Genomic DNA, 20,544 nt, shown 5'->3' with positions numbered 1-20,544 from the left:
ATATCACATGATATAAGAATCATGTCAATTTGAATTAATTGACTGTATTAGAGACACTTGAAACTAATCTTCATTTTCTCCTTTGCCTCCTTGTGTGATGTTTTGTGAGCTCTTTTCATTTTATTTCTGTGTTTAAAGAATATACAATGTATTAAAGTAACATCCATGTGGCTGTTACAAAGGCTTTGGGCTTAAGATGTTAACTTTTGTTCCTTATTTTTATCCTGTAGAAATTATTTGACATCAACAACTTCCACGCAGTCATGGCAATCATCTCGGCATTACACAGTGCGCCTATTTTCAGGTTGACGAAAACGTGGAACGTGAGTATGAGGAGCATACCTACACACTTTTAAACTCTCATAAAGTTGGCTAATTTCTCCTGGAAGTTTAACGTTACAACTGATGCACATATCTTGCAACAATTAAGCTTCTCATAAACCAATTTTTTGCAAATAATTAAAAAACTGTTGTTCTCTTCTAAGATGTAGTCGACAAAGTTTGATTTTGAATGTATTTAAAAAAAAAATTGCCAAATTCCCTCCTCTTTCTGGCATTATTTTTCAAACAACTTTTTGAAAAAGTCATACTTCTTGGAGCAAATATCCCATATGTGACCTATGATTATTTAACACTGAAAATGGTTAGTACAGTAATCATGCTTTTCAACCACATTTGTGTGTTGAAAACAGAGAGAGAGAGAGAGAGAGAGAGAATATGAATTCAGAGGAGAGGTTTATTTGTTGGAATCAGAGTGTACACATCATGATAAAGATTAATCTGCGCCCTAGCCACAAACTTGTGTGAAATTCCACATCATCTTGTGTAGAGAATTCTTCTTTTCTTTAGACACCCTTGACAGTTGTGATGTAATTTAGTTCCTAAAAAACACACTCACACAAAGAGAGGCTGCCCTGCTTCATGGTGAGGATTAAGCAAGGTATTTCCAAGGGAAGGCTGTAATGAGATATCTGTTAAAACAGGCAAAAGATTTGATGGAATACATGATATTGTTTTGACTTCCTTGCAGCTGGTGCACAAGAAGGAGAAGGCGACGTGTGAGAAGCTGTCCGATCTGATGTCGGAGGACGACAACAGGCAGAGACTGAGGGATCACATGGATGCGGTCCGGTTGCCATGCCTACCGTATCTAGGTGAGTCTGTCAGCATCCAGCATAGGGATGGGAATTGAGGAAGAGAGTTGGTTGTGGGGCGGAGGGCAGTGGGGGAGTAGGAGAGAGGGCTTTGTCTTTTCTGCTATGGTGCATAATGGTTTGTAGGTTTGATATCTAGACCCTCAATCAGAAGGTCATGGGTTTGAATTCCATTGCAGCCCATCACTATTTTCCCTTTGTGGTAAAATGACTATCAAAATTGCTGCTATGTCAAGATGTTTATCTATTTAACAGAGCACCATGAGAGACAACTTAAGAAATGATAAGTCAGCAGTTAAACTTTTTTCTTAGCAATAGGAAAGTAATATTTACTTAAGCTCCCAAAGATCTCATCACATGCTCTCTAGAAATGGATGTATCATGGATATTGTTATTTATATATAGAATTTCTTTCTTCTTTTTTCAGCACATGGTTTCAGTTGTTATTAGAACTCTTATTGTAATTTTCACTATCATCATTCTCTACATCACCAACGTCAACACCGTACACAATGTTAAAATGTTGTACTTTGTAATCATAATGAACAATAAGAGAAAAACTTTCCCCTAGAGCCACTATAGTTGTCATCGTGGGAGCTGTGCTGATGGGAAAAATATTCTTACACATTCCTTCATCTTTATTTTGTCTTACATTTTCTATTCCAGGCATGTACCTCCAAGACCTGGTCTACATAGACGTTGCTCATCCCAGCACTGGTGGGATGGACAGTGACAGCAGGTCCACCAAAGTAAGTGGTCATGGGTTAGATCCTCCCCCCCCCCCCCCCTCCACTCCCTCTTTTTTTAGTTGGAGGGGGGGGGGGGGGTGGAATTTTTTTCAAGATTTACCATAATCTTATCCTTAGAGCATAGACATAGATTAAAGTGCATACTAGTTGCCTGTGCTGTTTGCTTCTTCTGTTGTTGGTGTTTTTTGTTTTTGTATATTCGGTGGACTTGGATAGGGAGAGTTGCACCTTCCAATTGCAGTTTGGAATACTTTTGTGTGTGAGAGTGTCAATTTTGGTGGCTGATATCATCCACAATAATGTAGGAAATAGCGTTAAAATTTGCTATTAAAGTTTTCCTTCTCTCAGTAGTTTGTCAGGTTGTAATTTTATGGTGTCTAGCTTTCTACAAAGCTTGTGCTCAGAAGATGATATAAAGACAGGTGCCTTTGCTCTCACGAGGCTCGTCTGGGCGTACATAGATCTAACACTCGTCTTGCCCATCGGTAGATCATTTTGTTATTCAGCAAACTGATTCACATTGTACAAATCATGACAGTGTGATTCAGTGTGCCCACTCTGAAAGCAGTTACAAGTGTATTCAGCTGTAGTGTATGCTTCTACTCTGCCTGTAGCAAGGAAGCTGGTGGAAAGGGTCATTGCACTAAATAAGAGGGTATCATTTGTTGAATATCTCGCACCTAAATGCAATGTATGTAGAGTAGCATACTGGCAGGAAGCCACCTGTGATAATAGACATTTACAAGATGATACATGAAACTTGACTTCCTCTCCGACCAGATGAACAACATCTTGAGGGTGATCGCCGAGCTCCAGCAGTCGCAATATGACTACGAGTGCTTGCCGTACGTCCAGAAATACCTCCACTCTGTGCGCTACATTGAGGAGCTGCAGAAGTTTGTTGAAGAAGACAACTACAAGTAAGCCAAGCCGCCGGCATGCATTGGATCGCTTCCTACTGCATGCGCTCGATGATGATGATATTCTGTGATGTGAACAAACCTTAGAAGTTGTTCTCCGTAGAGATTCCAGAATTCTCTGTTCTGTCCTTATATTCAACAGTTTTGTGTTTATTTGTCTGTTTTCTTCCAGACACCATTTGCATTAGAGAGGGTTTGTTTTGTTATGTTGTTTTTTTTTTATTATGTTCCACTTTAGCATGAAGTGTAGCTTATTCAAAAATAATCTAGTGTTGAACTTACCTCCAAGTGCTTACTGATCTAGACTTTAAAACTGGAGAATGAGTTGAATACAGCAAAAATTACTTGCTAGATAAATCAATATTTGACCACTCATTTCACAGGACATGTATTTTATTTTATTTTTTTTTAGAAGAGTAGTTATATGAATTAGCAAAATATCTGTCGTGCTATATTGTCTGTAATGTATCTAAAGGATTGCAAATTTTAACATTTTAGGATTAATTGCCACCTACAGATTGTCAATTCATGAATTGTTACTATCATCTGTTTAACGTGTCATTATGCTCTTGTCATATTTTGTGTTGATTCATGTTTTTGGGTAACAGTATAGCTTGATAGCATCATAAGCATTAGTAATTGGAATGTGCTATTTTTTTTTGTCTTTTAGAAGCCACTATCATTATCACTTGCATCATTATTGTTATCACCATCATCATCATCACCACCATCATCATTATTATCAACTTTGGTTTTAGTCTTCATTTGTTTAAATGTCGTAAACATACTTTCTAATCTTTTTTTTTTTTTTGGAGGCTTTCTAATAGTTTGTTTGTTACCAGGTTGTTGGGGTTTTTTGTCAAAAACGAAATAAAAAATTAGTTTGAGAATGAATTTATAACTAAACTATTTTTTACCCTTCCTTCACTCCTTCCCTGCACAGAATTTCATTACAACTGGAACCAACAGTGCAATCCAAGTCCAAAGATGAACTTGACCAAACAGGTAACTCAATATAACTCTGATCTGTTTCTATTGATGTTTTCTCTCCCTGTTGCATTTGATGTGCATGAAATATTGTCGAGCAAGTCGATTTTAAGATGTATTTTTGTGTTCGGAAAAGCATAGGAAATTGCGCTTCTGAGTATGCAAGGTAAATGCATGACAAAACTCTGTATTGTTTTGAGCAGTATCTCTTGCTTTGATAAAGTGTCCCCTTTACATATTGTGCACATTTTAAGTTCTGTTTTGTATACGTTTTGAATGTACACTTTTGTTTATGTATGCTATTCACTCATAGAGTCTGTTGTTTTTATTTGAATGATACTCCAACAAGTGCACCGAAAGTATATGTATTTGTGTTTGCACCGTATTAGATGTGTGAGTGCTTTGAAAGTTTAAAATGATATGTTGAGGCTTTTGCTGTATACCCTCACACACCAAAATTTATAAGTGTAAATGCACAGTTGTAGTTTAGACTTGACTATTATATTAGTTCAGTCATCAAGCAAAGAAATTGTGTTTGTCCACTCCAAGTCGTATGTTGTCATTTAGAATTACTATCAGGTTTAAGAGTGATTCCAACATAAATTGGTAGCCTTAAGACCACAAATTTCACGTTGGCACCCTCAGCTGCTATAACAGGAAAGTATGATTTGTACACTATGCCTATATATTAGTGTTGTTATAAGTAAACTGGGTCAGAGTTCTTTTGATAGATACTGACAGTGTACAGGGATACGAAGAATAATTCACACCTCACCCCAATATGTTCCTGATTACTATTGTCGTTTTATGAATAATGCGAATGAAAATGTTCATGTTTAGAGAGTTTTGTTGATAGAAGTTGTAGTGTATCAATCAGACACAGTTATTTTTGCGTCTATTCGCTGTTAAGGAGATTAGGAAACAGGAAGGATGATGGTTCTGTATCAATAGAAGATGATTTGGTATAGAAGATACTGTGTGACTCTGCCCTTTTCAAAGTTTTGAAACTTTTCATCTCTTATATTAGCTTTTGCTCTTTATGTTTGTGTCCTTCTTTGATTGAAATCAAGTAACTGGTATGTACAAAAAACTATTGCGTTAATGAAATATTCTTTCTCCCACTGATTGAGGCTGCACCCTTTGGAATCCCCTTAATTCTCCTTTAATATACTAAAAATGGTGTCTACCATTAATTGTTTTGAAAGTGGATCTTTCACTTGTCTGGTATCACAGTTTGAACTTTATCAAAAGCCTCTAGTGATAACCTCAGGCCTTGTGTTTTTCCTAAACTTATCTGGTGAACTTCTAGTATGTGTTGCTTGAAGATTTGTGCAAATGTGTGCAAATGTCCACACTTTAACAGGCCAGGAAAATTTGATTAATCGCAATTTAATTTATCATAATAAAGTCAATCAAGGTATTCTTTTCCACTCTCTTTCTTTTCTTTTTGTTCTTTCTTTCTTTCTTTCTTTCTTTTTCTCTTTTTTCTTTCTTTTTTTCTTTTTTTCTTTCTTTCTTTCTTTCCTTCTCTCTCTCTCTCTCTTTCCACTCTCCTTTATAGGTAGGGAAGGGATATGTCTAAAGGAATTTTATGTGAACTTATGAATAATTGCATATTATTATATGCACATTTTTGGTACTATTTTTTTCAATTATGCATACTTGCCAACTAATAAGATTTTATCAGATTCAGTAAGTTTTTTACATTGAAAATAGCAAAATAAGATTTTCTGTGAGAGAAATAAGATTTTAGAAAAATATGTAGGTATACCTTTCATGTGTATTTTCTGAAGATTTGACTGAAAGTAAGATTTTTAACTTCAGTTTGCATATAAAATAAGATTTTTGCAATCCACGAGTAAGATATTTCATCTTGAAATGTTGGCAGGTATGAATTATGTCACATATGGTGCATCCTACCAACAATTTGCATCCTACCAACAGTCATAGTGCCGTTGTGAAAACATGCTGTTTTAATTGGTTTACCTGGAAGTTCTGAGTGTGCTTAGACTAAGCTTTAAGGTGCCCTGATTGAAGGTTTCTGCACTTCCTCCAAGTTTTTACTGGAATTTGTTTGGTGAGAGCTGTCTAGAGTTTTGGCAGGATTGACCGAGAACATGAGGAGTAGGGGAATGGGGATGATTGTGTTATACATTTCAGTGCAGTGTTTCATGAAAATTGTCAGTCACTGTGACAACTGTTTTTAAGCTATTGAAATTCTTTCATCTGATCAGCTGAGAGCAAATTTGTCAGTGAAAATCTCTGGCAAAATACCCCCCAGGTAATATGATAGGTCCATTTGATATTTCATTAATACTTAAGTCTATGTTTCCGATTGCAGAATGCATTACTTTTGTCCTAGGATGTAATTCTGAATGCACACTTAGAGAGCACTTAAGTCACAAACTTCCTCTATCCTATGGAATCGTCATGTACTTTTCTCTATGTCTCTTTGAGCATGCGAGTGAGTTTTCTGAGTTGGGTATGTCGTCTTGCTCGCTGCAGTCTGCGATGTCTAATGAGTAACACACTTTCCGTTCGTTACATGTGAAACACCCCTTGTTTGATTTCTTTCTGCTCCTCTCTCGCTTGCTAGAAGTCCAGTCGGTTTCCCTTTTTTGCACTCCTCCCGTCCTCAATCTCTCTAACCTGACAGGTAGGTAGTGACCGATGACTATTCGCTCATCTGCCTCTGCTCCTTCTCCCCTTGACCGTGTGGTGGACATTCTTACTTTGGACCAGAATTGACCAGCCAAACAAAATGCTTGTAGTCACGCCACTTTCAAGTGTGGTAGTCAGACTCGAGGACATTTGTATACAGTCACTGAAGATTTGATCAAACTACTTACAATACTGCATAATACTCTATTTGAAAAACGAGCAAACAAAAGCAAAAAAAAAAATTATGTGTAATGTGCTAGTTTGTGGTCAATTCTTGGGAAAAAGTAAGTCATGGTGCTAACTTAACATGCGTGATTGGCGTTTTCATCATCCATATTTCCATTTTTCACAGGGATTCAGTCACATGGTTTTTCAAACATGGAATAGTTTGCAATTTCTAGATATTTTGCACATTACCTGCAATATGATACCAGTATGCAAATGAGAATTGGTGAATGTCTGTGTGTAGTACTTTGTGCACAGAAATTTTATAAATAGTATGGAGACAATTAGTAAAAGGTGAAATTCATCTCCCCAGACTGGGCAAAAATGTCAATTATGTGATCATTACCACCTGGACAGTACCAATTGTTCATCTCTCTGACCATTGCACTCCATCCATAAATTCAAATTCTCTGTGGCATTGTATGATATTGCTGATCACAACAGTAATGTATTCACATTAACTTTTACCTAGCAGAGTGTTAAACCAGTCGGTGGTGTGTTCAGTGTGTGCAATTTACCATGTGTACCTTTGTGTGTATATGTCATCTCACTCTAAATCTTTTAAGAATATTGTTTATTTCTTCTTCTTTTTTTTTTGGGTGCTTGAATGCATCGTATGCAATGCATGATTTGTGACTTTAACCTGCTTTGATGTGCTCTCTTCCTTATAACCTACGTAAGTTGATAGAATATATCTCACACATGATAATGCATGCACGTGAATAAGCCAATTCATGTCTTTGTATGCGTATGTGTGTGTTTGTGTGTGTATTTGTTTATTTTCATTTTGTTTCTGCTCAATTCAACCATGTTAGATCTTATACAATATGTATGTTTGAATAGTCCTGCACAAAAATATTCTCTGTCAAGCCCCGAGATTACAAGAGTGGATATTCTTAGACAATACCCGGTACTGCACTGTTTACTTTCGCAATTGTGCTATATGATTCCCAGGACATAATCTGTGTGAGTTCATCTGACATCAGCACCCAGTCTCATTTACATCTGTACTTACGTACAATGGCCATGTGTCACCGCTTGCTAATCTCTCTCCGTGTGCAATATCATCCCCCTCTTATTCACACCGCCAGAATCTCATACGATACGCTGACTCACAGGCATCGTCATGCTCTTGGCATAGATAAAGTTGACAGGAATAAACCAGTATGATGGGAGGTGGGGTGGAGGCAGGGCCTACTTGGCTTAATTTCTATACTTACAGCTCAACTTTGGGCCTAAACATTCACTGCACAGTGACCCCTTTAATCCCCTCTATGGCTTTGATGTTACCAAGCTGAAAAGTTGAAAATTACATCCAGATATGCGTACAATAAAAAACCAAGGCATCACCATTGGATCTTGTACTCCAGCTTAGAAAGAGTATGACCATAATGAAGCATGTCTACCATGCCTTGTCTTTATCATGTGTGTGTTGAGGGTTGATGACTGATTTGCATAAATCTTAGCACAGGACTCATATCATCATGCTATGACATTGGAGGGATCATCATTTTCATTTATCATGTCATTGGGTGTATGCTTTTTTTCCCCTTCTTGTTTTCATACCTTTCAGGGTTTTTTGGTGCATCCAAATTCATTCTGGTCCCAGTCCATCATCAGGTCTATTCAGTGATGAAAATGAATTTTACCAACTTCTTGTTAATTCCTAGTCAATTCATATCATATTCATTTGCCACAATAGCTTTATACATGTGTGAACATCTACTCCGCATAACCTGCTCCCAAATATGATTGGTAACTCATGTGCAAAGATTTTTTTTTTTCTCAATATTAAGACAGATCATTGTACATGTTTATGACAATTAGAATTGTTCTTATCATCATTAAAGTAGACCAACCTCAGAGTTGACATGAAATTGAAATCCATGGAATAATAATAAATTACCTGTTTGTTTATGTTGAATATTTACCTCCCTATATTAATGCAATATCAAATTTTGCATTACCAGCTGAGGACTGGCAAAAACATATAACTTACATGTGTATATAGAGTTTATTCTCATGATATATCACTTTCAAATATTTTTCCATGTAGACTGTACTGTACAAGCCAAACATATAAAAACACATCATCCAAGAGTATATTGAATCCATACATCCCGGTTGTACTTGTACATCATGAGCCGTGGTACCCACATGGTATACAGACATTCTTACATTTGCTTTGGGGAATGGTACAATGTTGTATAATTATGCTTTCATGAAAAATCAGAGCATTTCATGTAGATCATCTCGGTTAATCAATTCCTTGTCTCTTATGTCGTGTTTACAGACAGTGGTGGAGGGAAGACGAGCTCGATAGGGAAGTCCAACCCGTCAACGCCTGTCATCTCAGCCAAGTTTGTACCTGGCCACCGGAAAACGAAAAGTTTAGGGGCAAAGTGAGTAGAATTGAACCCCCACTCAATCACTGAAGCACATTTGAAAAAACATTGATTGTAGCACTGATAGATAATCCTTGTGTGACCAGATTTGATTTACGATCGTTTTTATGGGATGACAGTTTTATTTGTGTCTGCTATTAGCATAATTGTCACTCTATTCTTGCCATGTTCTTGTCTATGATGTACACGTATGTAAAATTGTATTCTATGTATACCTTTTGTGTCAGCATCTGCTTAAATGCAATTATAGACATCAATAGCATGACTTCATTTGTTGTTGCTTTTTTTTTACCTCCATGTCTGCAGTGTTCCCAACCACCTTGGTCCTGCTGAGCCTTTAAGGTAAGACTGTCTGCTCTTTTGTTCTCTTTTGTTTTTCTTGACAAACGCAATGCGAAAAAAAAAAAAAAAAATGACTTGTGTATCACGAGATGTGTAGTTTTCTAATCAACAGATACATGCTTTAATTGTGCCTTTGCTGTCAGAGTCTGTAGAGAGTATGATTTATCAAGTCTTCTTCACAGTTTACTTTCATATGACTTTTGTTGGTTTTATATCTCAAGAGTTATTAATTTCTTTAAAATATTGTGGTGTGCATTTCAGACGTAATGACTGCAAGAGATGAAATAGTATGCAACAAGTAAAAGTTTTAACTCCTGTGTCCTCTTGAACTTTACCATATATTTTGCTTTGCTTTGTTAGCACTCATCTTATGACAGGAGTTCCATTTTTTTATTGAAAATAGTTGAATGCATGTAAACGAATCTTGCGTGTGTGTTGCAGCAGGTGCCCACTTGGCAGGCAGTTTAATAACTGTTTTTGTTTTTGCTTCTGGTCACATTTGAAGCTTCCCAAACACAAACTTTGGCAACGGTCCAAGGCACTTACTGGACGACAGCCTGTTGGAGGAGACAACTAGCTCAGTACGACCGTCCGTGTCCAGTTCAATAGAAGGTATAGTCAGTAAGCAAATATACCATGCACTGAGAGGCTCATATAGCTGAAATTATGGATTCTAAGGGGGCAAGAATAGCGTTATTTTTGAAGTGCGCACCTCCCCCCAAAAAAGCGCAATTTCTGTCAACAAGAAATCCATCATTTCACTTGTGGCTGGAAACAGTGCATGACATATTATCCCCTATTCAATGTTTTGAGACAATTAGAGGTTGACCTAATTAATTTGATAGTGTGTTGTCACAGACCGAAACATTGATGGAAAAGTGATTGATATTGGTAGGAGAAAACCCTGTATCTCTATGGACATATCTTTCATTGGTGAAAGAATTACACATGCTAATCCTGTTGTTAGCTTTGAACACAGGTTGCCTGTGTCTTGCATAAACAAAAAAGAAATTGTATCAAGTTTAATTTTCCTCTTTTCAAGAATTTACTATTCTCAAAGTTTTCATACACTTAAAACAGAATTCTACAGGTTTCTGTCATATTAAAGGTGCATGGTCCCGGTGTTTTAGTCAAATGCGTACACGGGCGCACGGCGCAAGTTTCCTATAGAGACCTACGCTATCGACTCCTCTTTAGCGCTTACGCTTTGGCCTACTTCCCCGAGTCCGAAGAAGTCCGATCCACTGTAGTCAGTGGTCCGATCACAGTTCGGCTCATGATTCGGCTGAGGGGGATGACAGCTTTAGCAAACTTCTTTTGTGATGTCATGATAACAAGCACATATGCACGCACCCTGGCAATCCTACAGACATCGCGCAGAGAAGACAACGAAGGCAACGTTACTTAGCAATACCTACGCGCTTTACTCTTGATGACAGCTCAACGTCGGTAATCTTCGTATCAATGCTAACGGTGATCGGCAATATCATCAACAGCGCCCTCTACACTACCGGGACTATGCCCCTTTAAGATGCGTCATCTCATGACTATGCCCTGGATTAGACATTGAGATTATTGTGATCTTTTCATGGTGTTCTCTGTTTCCCACAGGGAGCAGCGAAGGGTCAGAGTTCAGCGATGACCAGGACATGTGGCTAAACAATGGGTACGATACAACTGCACATGTGTACAATGTCTAATAGTATGTCCGATATCGATAGTGCTGTCAGTATTCAGTATGGTATCAGTTGTAGGATTTATGCTAAAAAAGAAGCAAGTTTTGAATGAATTAACTTGACACTTATGAGGGTTCAGAAGTCTTACCATTGTGTTTTTGTAACTTAAAGGGATGGTACAGTTTTGGTTGAGATGGGGCTTCAGGTTTCTAATGTGTTTTGATGATGATTTTTGGAGATAGTGAGTAACCTTTTATGAAATTTGAAAAAGCATGTGATTCTATTGAAAGATGAACTCAAAGTTTATTTGATTGAAACTGGTTATGAAATGGCTGAGATATCCAAAACAAAGTGGTCCTAATAAGAGGTGGGACCCACTTTTTATTAGGATCGCTTTGCTTTACTTTGTTTTTGGATATCTCAGCCATTCTAAAACCGATTTTCATAGAATAAACACTGAAGTCCTCTTAGAATTGTACGCTCTTTAATATTTCATGAAGTGGTTCCTAAGTATCTTGCAAAAAGTTAAAAGCTGAATTCTCACCTCAACCAAAACTATACCATTCCTTTAATGGCACCTCACCATTGCCGATATGTGGCTATTGTGGGTTTATTTTTGCTTGATGATCAAGTTACACGTCATTGGTTCCCCTTCATCTGTGATTCATGCGCAGTAGTCATCATGCTAATTTGTAAATGGAGAAGACAGTAACAAAACTGTGACTCGCCCTTTCACAAAGGTGTCATGTGAGTTCATATAGCCAGGCCAGAGACAATGGTGTATCTCTTCTTTCTTTTTTTCTTTTTTTGCACATTTCCACTATTGTTGCAGACACTGAATTAGGTTGAAAAAATATAAGCTAATCATGAATCAGAAATTTTGCTATGAAGGATATTAAGCAGGATGAGATCAGGAATAGTTTAATCTATAGTTTAAGCAGTACATTGGAATTCCGTTGGTGGTATTCTCTCATGCTTTTTGTTTTTGTTGTTGTTCTAACTGATTTGCTGACAGGGGTGTGACAGAAAGCTGTGAAGACCTTGTCTCCAGTATCATCGACATCCCACAGAACTCCTTTGTCCTCAGCGGTAAGCATTTATGGACTCTGATAAGCTCAGTCACCCGCTGGATAATTTTTTGTTTTCATAGTTGGGAGATTCCCTCTTCCATTGATGCAGAGTATCAAAGGAGGAAACTTGCAGATTGTTATAGATTTCCGCAAGTATTTTTAATGTTTGTGACACCTGTGCCAGACACAACATGTACTCCGAAGAGACTGGGAAAACTCGTAATTGTTTGAGATTTCCGCAAGTATTTCAGTTTTTATAGGCTAAACTTTGCCAAGCAACGCAGGCACTCTGAATAGATGGGGACTGAGTGAGCTCATCTCATTGCAAGACCCACTGCGGGGAGCAGTCAAGTCTCCCTGGCTGAAGAATATTTATTTCTTTCCATCCTGACAAAGGAAAAAATCCTTTTGTTCTTAAATCATACCTGTTGTAAAAGCTGCCAACAAGTTTCTGATGGAGTCAGCAATGTGGTTTATTGACGAGTGCCCGTCACAGGGTGTGACATGACCTGTAGGGTGCAGTGTGTATCACATCATTTGCATCATAATATATCATATGACAATATCTGTCTTTGAACTTGTCCACCACTGATGTGAACTTCCACTTGCAATGGGAGAATTAGGCAATCAGCACAGAGTGCCCACAAGAGGGCGCTATTCGTATCTCATTTGCTCCTTCACAGACTGTCAATTTCTCTTTGCAAGAAGTTTGTGATTCTCTAACTACAAAGTAAAGAGTAGTGCTTGTTTCCTGCTATTTGTCTGCATTCTTCTTGCTGCTGTTGAATGGGGTGCACATGCATATTTGCATTTTTTTTCAAACATTTAAAGTAAGAGCATTATCATTCTTTCACACCGTTTTACATTTTTTTTTTTTTTCAATGCAGCGTGTCTCAAGAGGAAGCCAATCAGGAAAGCGGGGAGGAAACTTTCCGTGACGTCATGGACGAGGTTCTGGGTGGGGCTGTGGAGCACGAACATGGTCCACTACGCCGCCAAATCCTTCAGCTCCATTGAACGATCACACGTAAGCCACCATCTATCCGTAGAACATTTTTGCAGGTGTTATGTAGGATGGTATGGTATCCCATTGCATGATCCATGCATGATCCAGAAACAGATGATTTGAAACATATACTGTACACGATGTACATCTTGCTAGTACACTTTGTGCGAATTAGGGGCCTGTAAGATAATAGCGTTAATGGTTGAATTCGCAATCCAGAAACATATTGATGGAATGAGAATGAAGTATTATCCCTTTTCAAGAAAATAGTTTGCACTTTTCCTCCTTGGAGATGATATTTAGAGTAATTGTGTTACAGGAGGCAGTATTTTCAGTTGTATAAAATTTAGCAGCTATTGGTCGACTCATCAAATTAGCAACAGAAACAAGACTGCAAAATATACCATGTATGCAGTACAAAATTTGGAGGTTTACGCCAGTGTATACTTATCCTATATGTACCAGAGCCCCATCCATGCGTTAAATTTTCTTTGTGGGGTGCTCTGTACCAGAGACAAAAGCTTTTATTGTCTGGAACACCTGCTCAAATCACATCCCATCCTGACCACACACAAGTGGGTATGTCTGACCATGATTTTGACCCTTGGTCAACTCAAACCCTCTGGCATGTTAACCCGTTGAGGACAAGTCCCGAGTATACTTGGGCAGGGGTCTATGGGAAATGCATGTAGTAGCAAAGTCAGTCCATCCTTAATGGTTTAATCAAAAGAGTTAGATTGCAGGCCAATGCAGTCTGGCATCCCAGCTATACAAAATGTTATAAAATAGCTCAGAGAGGTTTAGGTGAATATGCCTTGTACTTGCCACTTTGATAAAAGGGATTGGGATCAAAATCTGTGTGTGTGTGTGTGAGGCTTTGTGCTACTTTGTTTAATCTCTGACCAGTTGGGTCAAACTCTTTTGTTATATGAAACTCACAGGCATATGCTATTGACCCTCTGAGGGTTTTGCCTAGATTGACTCTTATTATGCAAATGGGGGTCTTTGGGTCTGACAATGGGAGCAAAAGAGGTCTTTGTAATACAGTAGGGCATTGTCCAGGCAGCTGCCCAGTCTGGCTCTGAATGAAATCAACAATAAAGTATAAACTAGTACCATGAGTAATCAACAATAAAGTATAAACTAGTACCATGAGTAGTCGATGTACTGCATGTTGTAGGAGGTTAGTTCATGTAAGCTGCTGTCTCAGTGCGTGGTAGTCTCACTCATTGGTTAAGGGTTAATATCTTGGGGCGTTTCATCAAGCGTTTTGTCTGATATTTTTTATTTGCTCTCAGCCAGTCAGATGTAAGGATTTCAGTACCGGTAGTTTAAAACAGTTTGTCAGAAAAAAAAAAGATATCTGACAAAATACTTCATGAAATGCCCCAGGGATGAACTGTGAATATGGTAGGATTTGTAAAGTTTATACATTTTCATAAAATAATGACATCGGTCACAACCATGTGAAAACTTCATTAATGATTTAAAAATAATCCAGTCATGTTTGCTGTCATGCTACAGCCATGATTCAAAGTGCTGTAATACATTTGATACTAGAATACTTTTCTCTCCCCCCCCCCCTCCCATTTGAGCTACAAATGAATGAACTCATGGCTTGTGAAGCCCTCAGACCCTGATTTTTTTATAAGTGCTGGTTTGCCCTTTGACACCTGTTGCTTTCTGTTCCCCCACAGTTCAAGTCTAAGCCGTGCAAGATCCTGTCCATCACCGACTGGCTGGTCACCATGCCGGACACCAAGCACAACAACGTGTTTGTCCTCACGGATCCCAACACAGGTACGGTGCGCTGCGAGCGCAGGATCTGGCGCATACGGCATGACAATCACACAGATGTGAACGCTCCACGGCATAGGCAGACTGTGAATGTTTAACCCTAAAAAGGCCGGGGGGGGGTTGAATCAACCCCCCCTCGACATTTTTCGCGACTTCTCCGCCGCGCGAAATTTTTTGACCGTGCCGTTCGCTGACTTTTTACTTTCAAGTCTCACGCATCTTTTGACACCATTTTCGCGAAAATCGCACATACCGTTACGACGCTGCATGACGTTTTATACATGCCTGTCAGACCGAAAATGGCTCAAAAACGTGATTTTGTGTATAAAGTCTATGCAAATGGAGTTTTCTCTTCTTATTCATAAAGATATGATTATTTTCACTTTCATAGGCTGAAACTAATTAATTTTAGCATAATTATGCTTGAAATAGGTTCTGTCATAAATTTTGTGGAAAAAAAATGATAAAACAAAAGGTCGATAAAACAAAAGGTCGAAAAAACAAAGAAATGCATAAGAAATTCATAAAACAATGAAATACATAAGAAATTGATTTCGATACCAAATTTTTTTTTCAAGTACATTGTTAGGAATGCTACAAAGAATGTTTTCACCAAAAATTAGGATTCTAGGAGCTTTAATTTCTGATTTAGAGCAAAATGTATGATTTTATGTATATATTAGCATAATTAATTATTATGACGAAAATTTCCATTTCTTTTTGTATAGCTTGGTAGAATACGCCACAGGTAATGCACGTGCCAAATTTCATGGCGATTGCGCGATCAATGGCCGAGATCTCAGGGGGGGGTTGAATCAACCCCTCCCCGGCCACAGAACACCCAAAAAAGCCCGGCCTGGTTAGGGTTAACATCCCATGTGGTTTATGTAGTGATGTTGGGAGCATTAACATCACAACTGCTCTACAGTTAAGGAGCATGTGCTCCTTCTTCCTATAAACACATTTTATCTCTAATCACATAATCTATGACAACATATTAATGATACTGTGACTAAACCCATTCTCGCATTGAAGGGAAAAAAAAGGAGAGAAAAAAAAACATAAACCACAAGATAATTGGCCACATATTACCAAGAACCTAGTTATTAACATACATTGTTTCTATCAGTCATACACAGAACTAGTGCAACATTTTCAGGGGTAACTCGGATAGAACATAAAATGGAGGTCGCGTGTGTGAGAGAGTCACAACTCATGCACGTAAAAGATCCCGCTTCATTCATTCATCGCAAAGAGCAGGATGTTTAGCCCGGTGAAGTGGTCCTGCCTCACATCCAACTGGGCCCTGTCTTATAAAACTTGTGATAGAAATCACTCAATCACAAATCTCTTGAAAGCAGCAATCAATCGCAACCTGTGATTGATTGATTGCAGTTCTCTGTCTTAATTTCAATCATAACTTTTTTTATAAGATGGATTTGCATTCAATCGTAAAGTTGTGATTGATTTGAATCAATCACAAGTCTTTATAAGACGGGGCCCAGGACTCCACGGAAGATCAGCTTAGTGTAGCTGAATATGGGCTATCCAGCCGTCTTCTCAGATAGAAATGAACAAACAAGCCCTGCCAATGAGTTCTGTAAAAAGATATGAAAAGAAAGACTATAATTATTTTCTACAACCAATAATGTGATACTTACAAGATATTTTACTATCTGCCATATCAGGCTAGTGAAATTGATGTGTGAAGTGATTGCTTTTGACACTTTCTCTATCCATCTTTATGTCATCCTATAGGTAACAGCTACAAGTACAAGGCACAGAACTACTCCGTGGCGTGTGCCTGGGTCAGACATCTAGACGAGGCCTCAAAGAAAAGGAAAGGCCAAAAGGTGAGATATTGCTGATGTCTCAGTCACAGAATGATCTTGCGAGATCAAACCAGAATTCTATAAATTGATCGGAAAGTTGTTGGCTCTTATTCAAAATCCATTCACCCATCATAGCTCTCTCAGTGACTCTTGTTTAAATCATAGATCTGTTCTGTAAATAGGGTTCTTTAATCTTTTCTGTGCATTGAACGCCATGCGGTGCAGAAAACCTAATAGCAATGTACACACTGTACACACAAGAAAGGGTTCAATTAAATGATGTGACAACAGAGAAATATGTAATGTTCCTTTTCCCATTTATGTGATGTGCTGTGCTCTCTGTAAATACTATAACTGCTAGAAATACAGGTGACACAGGGTGCTGCATTTCTCAATGCGTTTTTGATTTCTGTACTTTAAGTTTCTGTCGTTTGGCATGTTGTTTTAGAAGTGTGCATGAATAGGGCTAAGTGCTCATGCAGAATTCTGAGGAATTTATTTTTATTTTTTTCACTCATTTTAAAACTCCAGTTTACCTGAAAGCAGTTGGTGTAGACAAGTCTTTTAACAATTTTTGGTGTGTTACATGATAGATGCCTGTAGCACATACATATTAAACAAAGAATATTTATACACTGGCTATGTGGATGCGCAGTGAGTTTGATATTTTGCAAAAAATTGAATTACGTGGCATAAACATAAAGCTGTCTTTCTTCTGATTCCATGAAATTGTTCTATTGGTTAGCATTCAATGTCTGTAATGGATGCACCAATGTAAAATCATCGCTTCAGGTAGGGATATGTTTTTTTCATGTATGTGACATATATCCTCTTACTTAAAAAAAGATTAACTTTGAATCTTTCTTCTTTCTTTCTGTCCACAGGCCCCGTTAAATCTGATGAGCTTTGAGTGACGCATGGAAACGACAGCTCATTTTGTTGTGACGTCAGAGACTATTATTAGATGAACGTAGTGTTGTTATAAAAGACTACTATTGGTGCTTCCACACTTTTTGCCATGGTACTATCGATACTTGTAGCGTGGGGCAGCTTTGTGTTTGTGTGTGAGAGTTCCTAGTCCTACTTCTCTTGTTCCTAGGTCTCACCTGTATGGATCCTCAAGATAGTTTCTCGTGCTCCGGGATATTTGCGTCCATGAGCCAAAATATCCCTCTCTGTTGTTGGAGGCCTATCCCGGGGCGAAATCTGATTTGACGTTATACCCTGGTGTGTGTGTCATCACTGGTCTGGTCGCTCAAACGTACAGGTCTTGCTGGGCAAGACGTTGGCCCGGCGCCGGACGAGTTTGTGTGAAAATCTTTGTGATGCGTCATCTCACTTTGTAGAAGCATTTGAATGCATAGTGTGACTTTAAGTGTGTGTGCCAATTTTTTTCTTTTTCTTTTTCAAGGAGCGTCACTTATTGAAGGTTTAATGTACTGTCGCCTGCTGATGAGACTCAATATGCTACTGTAAAACCAGAATCATTTATGGCATGAAACCTTTGCGAATTGGGGCCGACAGCCTTTCTTGCAGCGTGAAATTTTCACGAATTAGCAACTGGCATTCAATACAATTGTGTGGACAAAAAGCTTTTTGCATGCATTTTACCTTCACAAATGTTGGCTCCTCGCAAAATTTGTATAACTGTCTGGTTTTACAGTAGCTACTGAAATGGTTTGAGTTTGGTGGTTGTTTGTTTTTTCCTTTTTTATTTTGGCGGTAGCGCACTGGTCATTGTTTGAAAAGCAGAAAGCCGATATCTGAAGTCTTTGCGCGTAGTCTTGCTTCCTGTAAAACCGTTTCTTTTGTGGCTTTTGTTATTGTTGTTGAAATGAAAGTAAAAGTTTAATGGTAGCTGACAACTACAGGCAAGTTTCTTTGGATATATCCTGTCATCTCATAGGTTTAAGACTTGCCAAACATCTTCACAAAAGAATGATATTTGGTGGGGAAACTGTCCTTTGTGATCTAAGACCTAGAATTGCCTGCAATCAAAAGAAGAAGAAGAGTTTGACCCTCATGACAAAGACGCAAAGAGCATGGTGGATCTAAATTTGAGAGTTATATTAGAACTCAGTTCACTTGAGCAGTCCAGCCTCCAATTTAGTGATGATAGACATTCATTTATTCTAACACCAATGCTCTCATACCATTATTTTCAATAGTGCATTGTACTAATAAAAGATTTTATATCACTTTACAAGTTACGTGAACAATACGCACTGTGAACATATGATATTTCTGATCTTTCTATGGAGGTTAGCAAATGTAGAATTACGAAAGTTCTCAGTTCATCTGACCATCATTTCAATCACCAACTAACAAATTCCTTTAAATATGCTATTGTTATGTTATTTTGTCTTTTACTTTCTGTTCCTTTCATATGATATATGCAAGAACATGTGGGACTGGTACTTAGTTTGAATGAAACGAAAATTTGAGCTCAAGAAAAGATAGGATTCAATCTTATAACCACTGGCTGAAAGGTAGGCGATTTCTATTTGCAAATAGATTTTTCTGTAAAACACAGGGTTATTGAATTTCATCCTTAACATTGATTGTGAATTGGAACAAATGGAGAACTGTATTAAAGCAAGAAATATTCCTGGCATGAATTTTTTGCAACTTAGAGCCGCCATCATTTTCATGGCATTAAATTTTTATGAATTGCCGATGGCATCCAATCCATTATAGTATAGACAGGAACTTTCATGTGCAGTTTGATTTCATGAATTTTGGCTCTCGCAAAATTCCTGAAATTAAAATGCACGCAAACATTTCTGATTTTTCAGTATACACTGTCGCTTTTATGTGTGCTATCAAACTTACTTTACCATCTGAGTGAGTCGAATGAAATTAATTTCCTATCTCGCAGGTGTAATTGTCCATTGAGGACTTTCGCGAATGCAGTAACATTTAAGTACAGGAACAACTCTCTTTCCCCGCTAGCAGTTGGCAGTGTTTGAGTCAGATATATAGTTTCTTTTAATAGTGCATTGCTAAGTTTTCAAGTCAATGGTCTGCACGATTGCCCTATCTCAAAGTTCCAGTGACTCATGTCTAGAAGGTAAAATGCAACACTGGAGACAAAACTTATGAAATAATGCTTGACAAAAACTAATGCTGTCACTGCGGTGAGATTGGGTTATCCGAATGCATCTTATAATCATTAATTTATGTGTCGTCCATTTTTTTTTTAAAATCTATGAAAGGGGAGGTGGATACTCCCGTAGCAAGATGTGTAACCTGTTATATGTGCAATAAGAATGTATAGTTCTCGAGATGGCTGACAAGTATGTAATGGTATATAGTTAGATAATTTGTACATTTTGCTCTCAGTTATAGTCGAGTTTTAAATTCCAGCATCATTTTTTCATTCAAGTCTTCCTTTCGCTGTGTATTTCTCATCTTAAGTGCAGAGGTACTGCTTTTGTTTTGTTTGCTTTTCTTTCTTTTCTTTCTTTTGTGAGTGTGAGCTTTATCTTTGTGAATGTAAAGATTATTTTGATTGCCACGGGAAGATACAGCTGTGAAGAGATACACGTTCACAATGTGAAAGGGCCTAGCCCAGGACTGTCAGGTCACTATGGTATATTTATTGCGTATATCCAAGATTTGAAATAGGGTGCATTTGTGCTCAATTTGCGATGGAAGAATCAGTGTTTTGAAACGCTGATCCAAAACGCCGTTCACAGGGATACATCTTATCCTCAATTC

General features: G+C 38.0%; 1 protein-coding gene across 1 annotated transcript in view; it reads left to right on the top strand.

Annotated features, from left to right (window-relative positions):
- The window catches only part of LOC139726627 (ras-specific guanine nucleotide-releasing factor RalGPS2-like), a 101,308-nt gene extending 82,371 nt beyond the window's left edge, over positions 1-18,937 (top strand). The window contains exons 8-21 of the mRNA XM_071637618.1: positions 231-323; positions 1,031-1,154; positions 1,821-1,903; positions 2,684-2,823; positions 3,767-3,828; positions 8,990-9,098; positions 9,408-9,443; positions 9,949-10,055; positions 11,055-11,109; positions 12,135-12,208; positions 13,077-13,216; positions 14,893-14,995; positions 16,751-16,845; positions 17,709-18,937. Coding sequence (XP_071493719.1) covers positions 231-323; positions 1,031-1,154; positions 1,821-1,903; positions 2,684-2,823; positions 3,767-3,828; positions 8,990-9,098; positions 9,408-9,443; positions 9,949-10,055; positions 11,055-11,109; positions 12,135-12,208; positions 13,077-13,216; positions 14,893-14,995; positions 16,751-16,845; positions 17,709-17,738 — 1,251 coding nt within the window. The 3' untranslated portion in view covers positions 17,739-18,937. The remainder of the gene's footprint in view (positions 1-230; positions 324-1,030; positions 1,155-1,820; positions 1,904-2,683; positions 2,824-3,766; positions 3,829-8,989; positions 9,099-9,407; positions 9,444-9,948; positions 10,056-11,054; positions 11,110-12,134; positions 12,209-13,076; positions 13,217-14,892; positions 14,996-16,750; positions 16,846-17,708) is intronic.
- The last annotated feature ends 1,607 nt before the right edge of the window (positions 18,938-20,544 follow it).

The sequence above is a fragment of the Diadema antillarum genome, unplaced genomic scaffold, assembly GCF_040938485.1.
Source record: "Diadema antillarum isolate AM-2024a unplaced genomic scaffold, OU_Dant_1.0 seq00000094_RagTag, whole genome shotgun sequence".
NCBI lineage: Eukaryota > Metazoa > Echinodermata > Echinoidea > Diadematoida > Diadematidae > Diadema > Diadema antillarum.
Note: the sequence above shows the minus strand (reverse complement) of the source record. Positions and strands in the feature narration are given on the sequence as shown.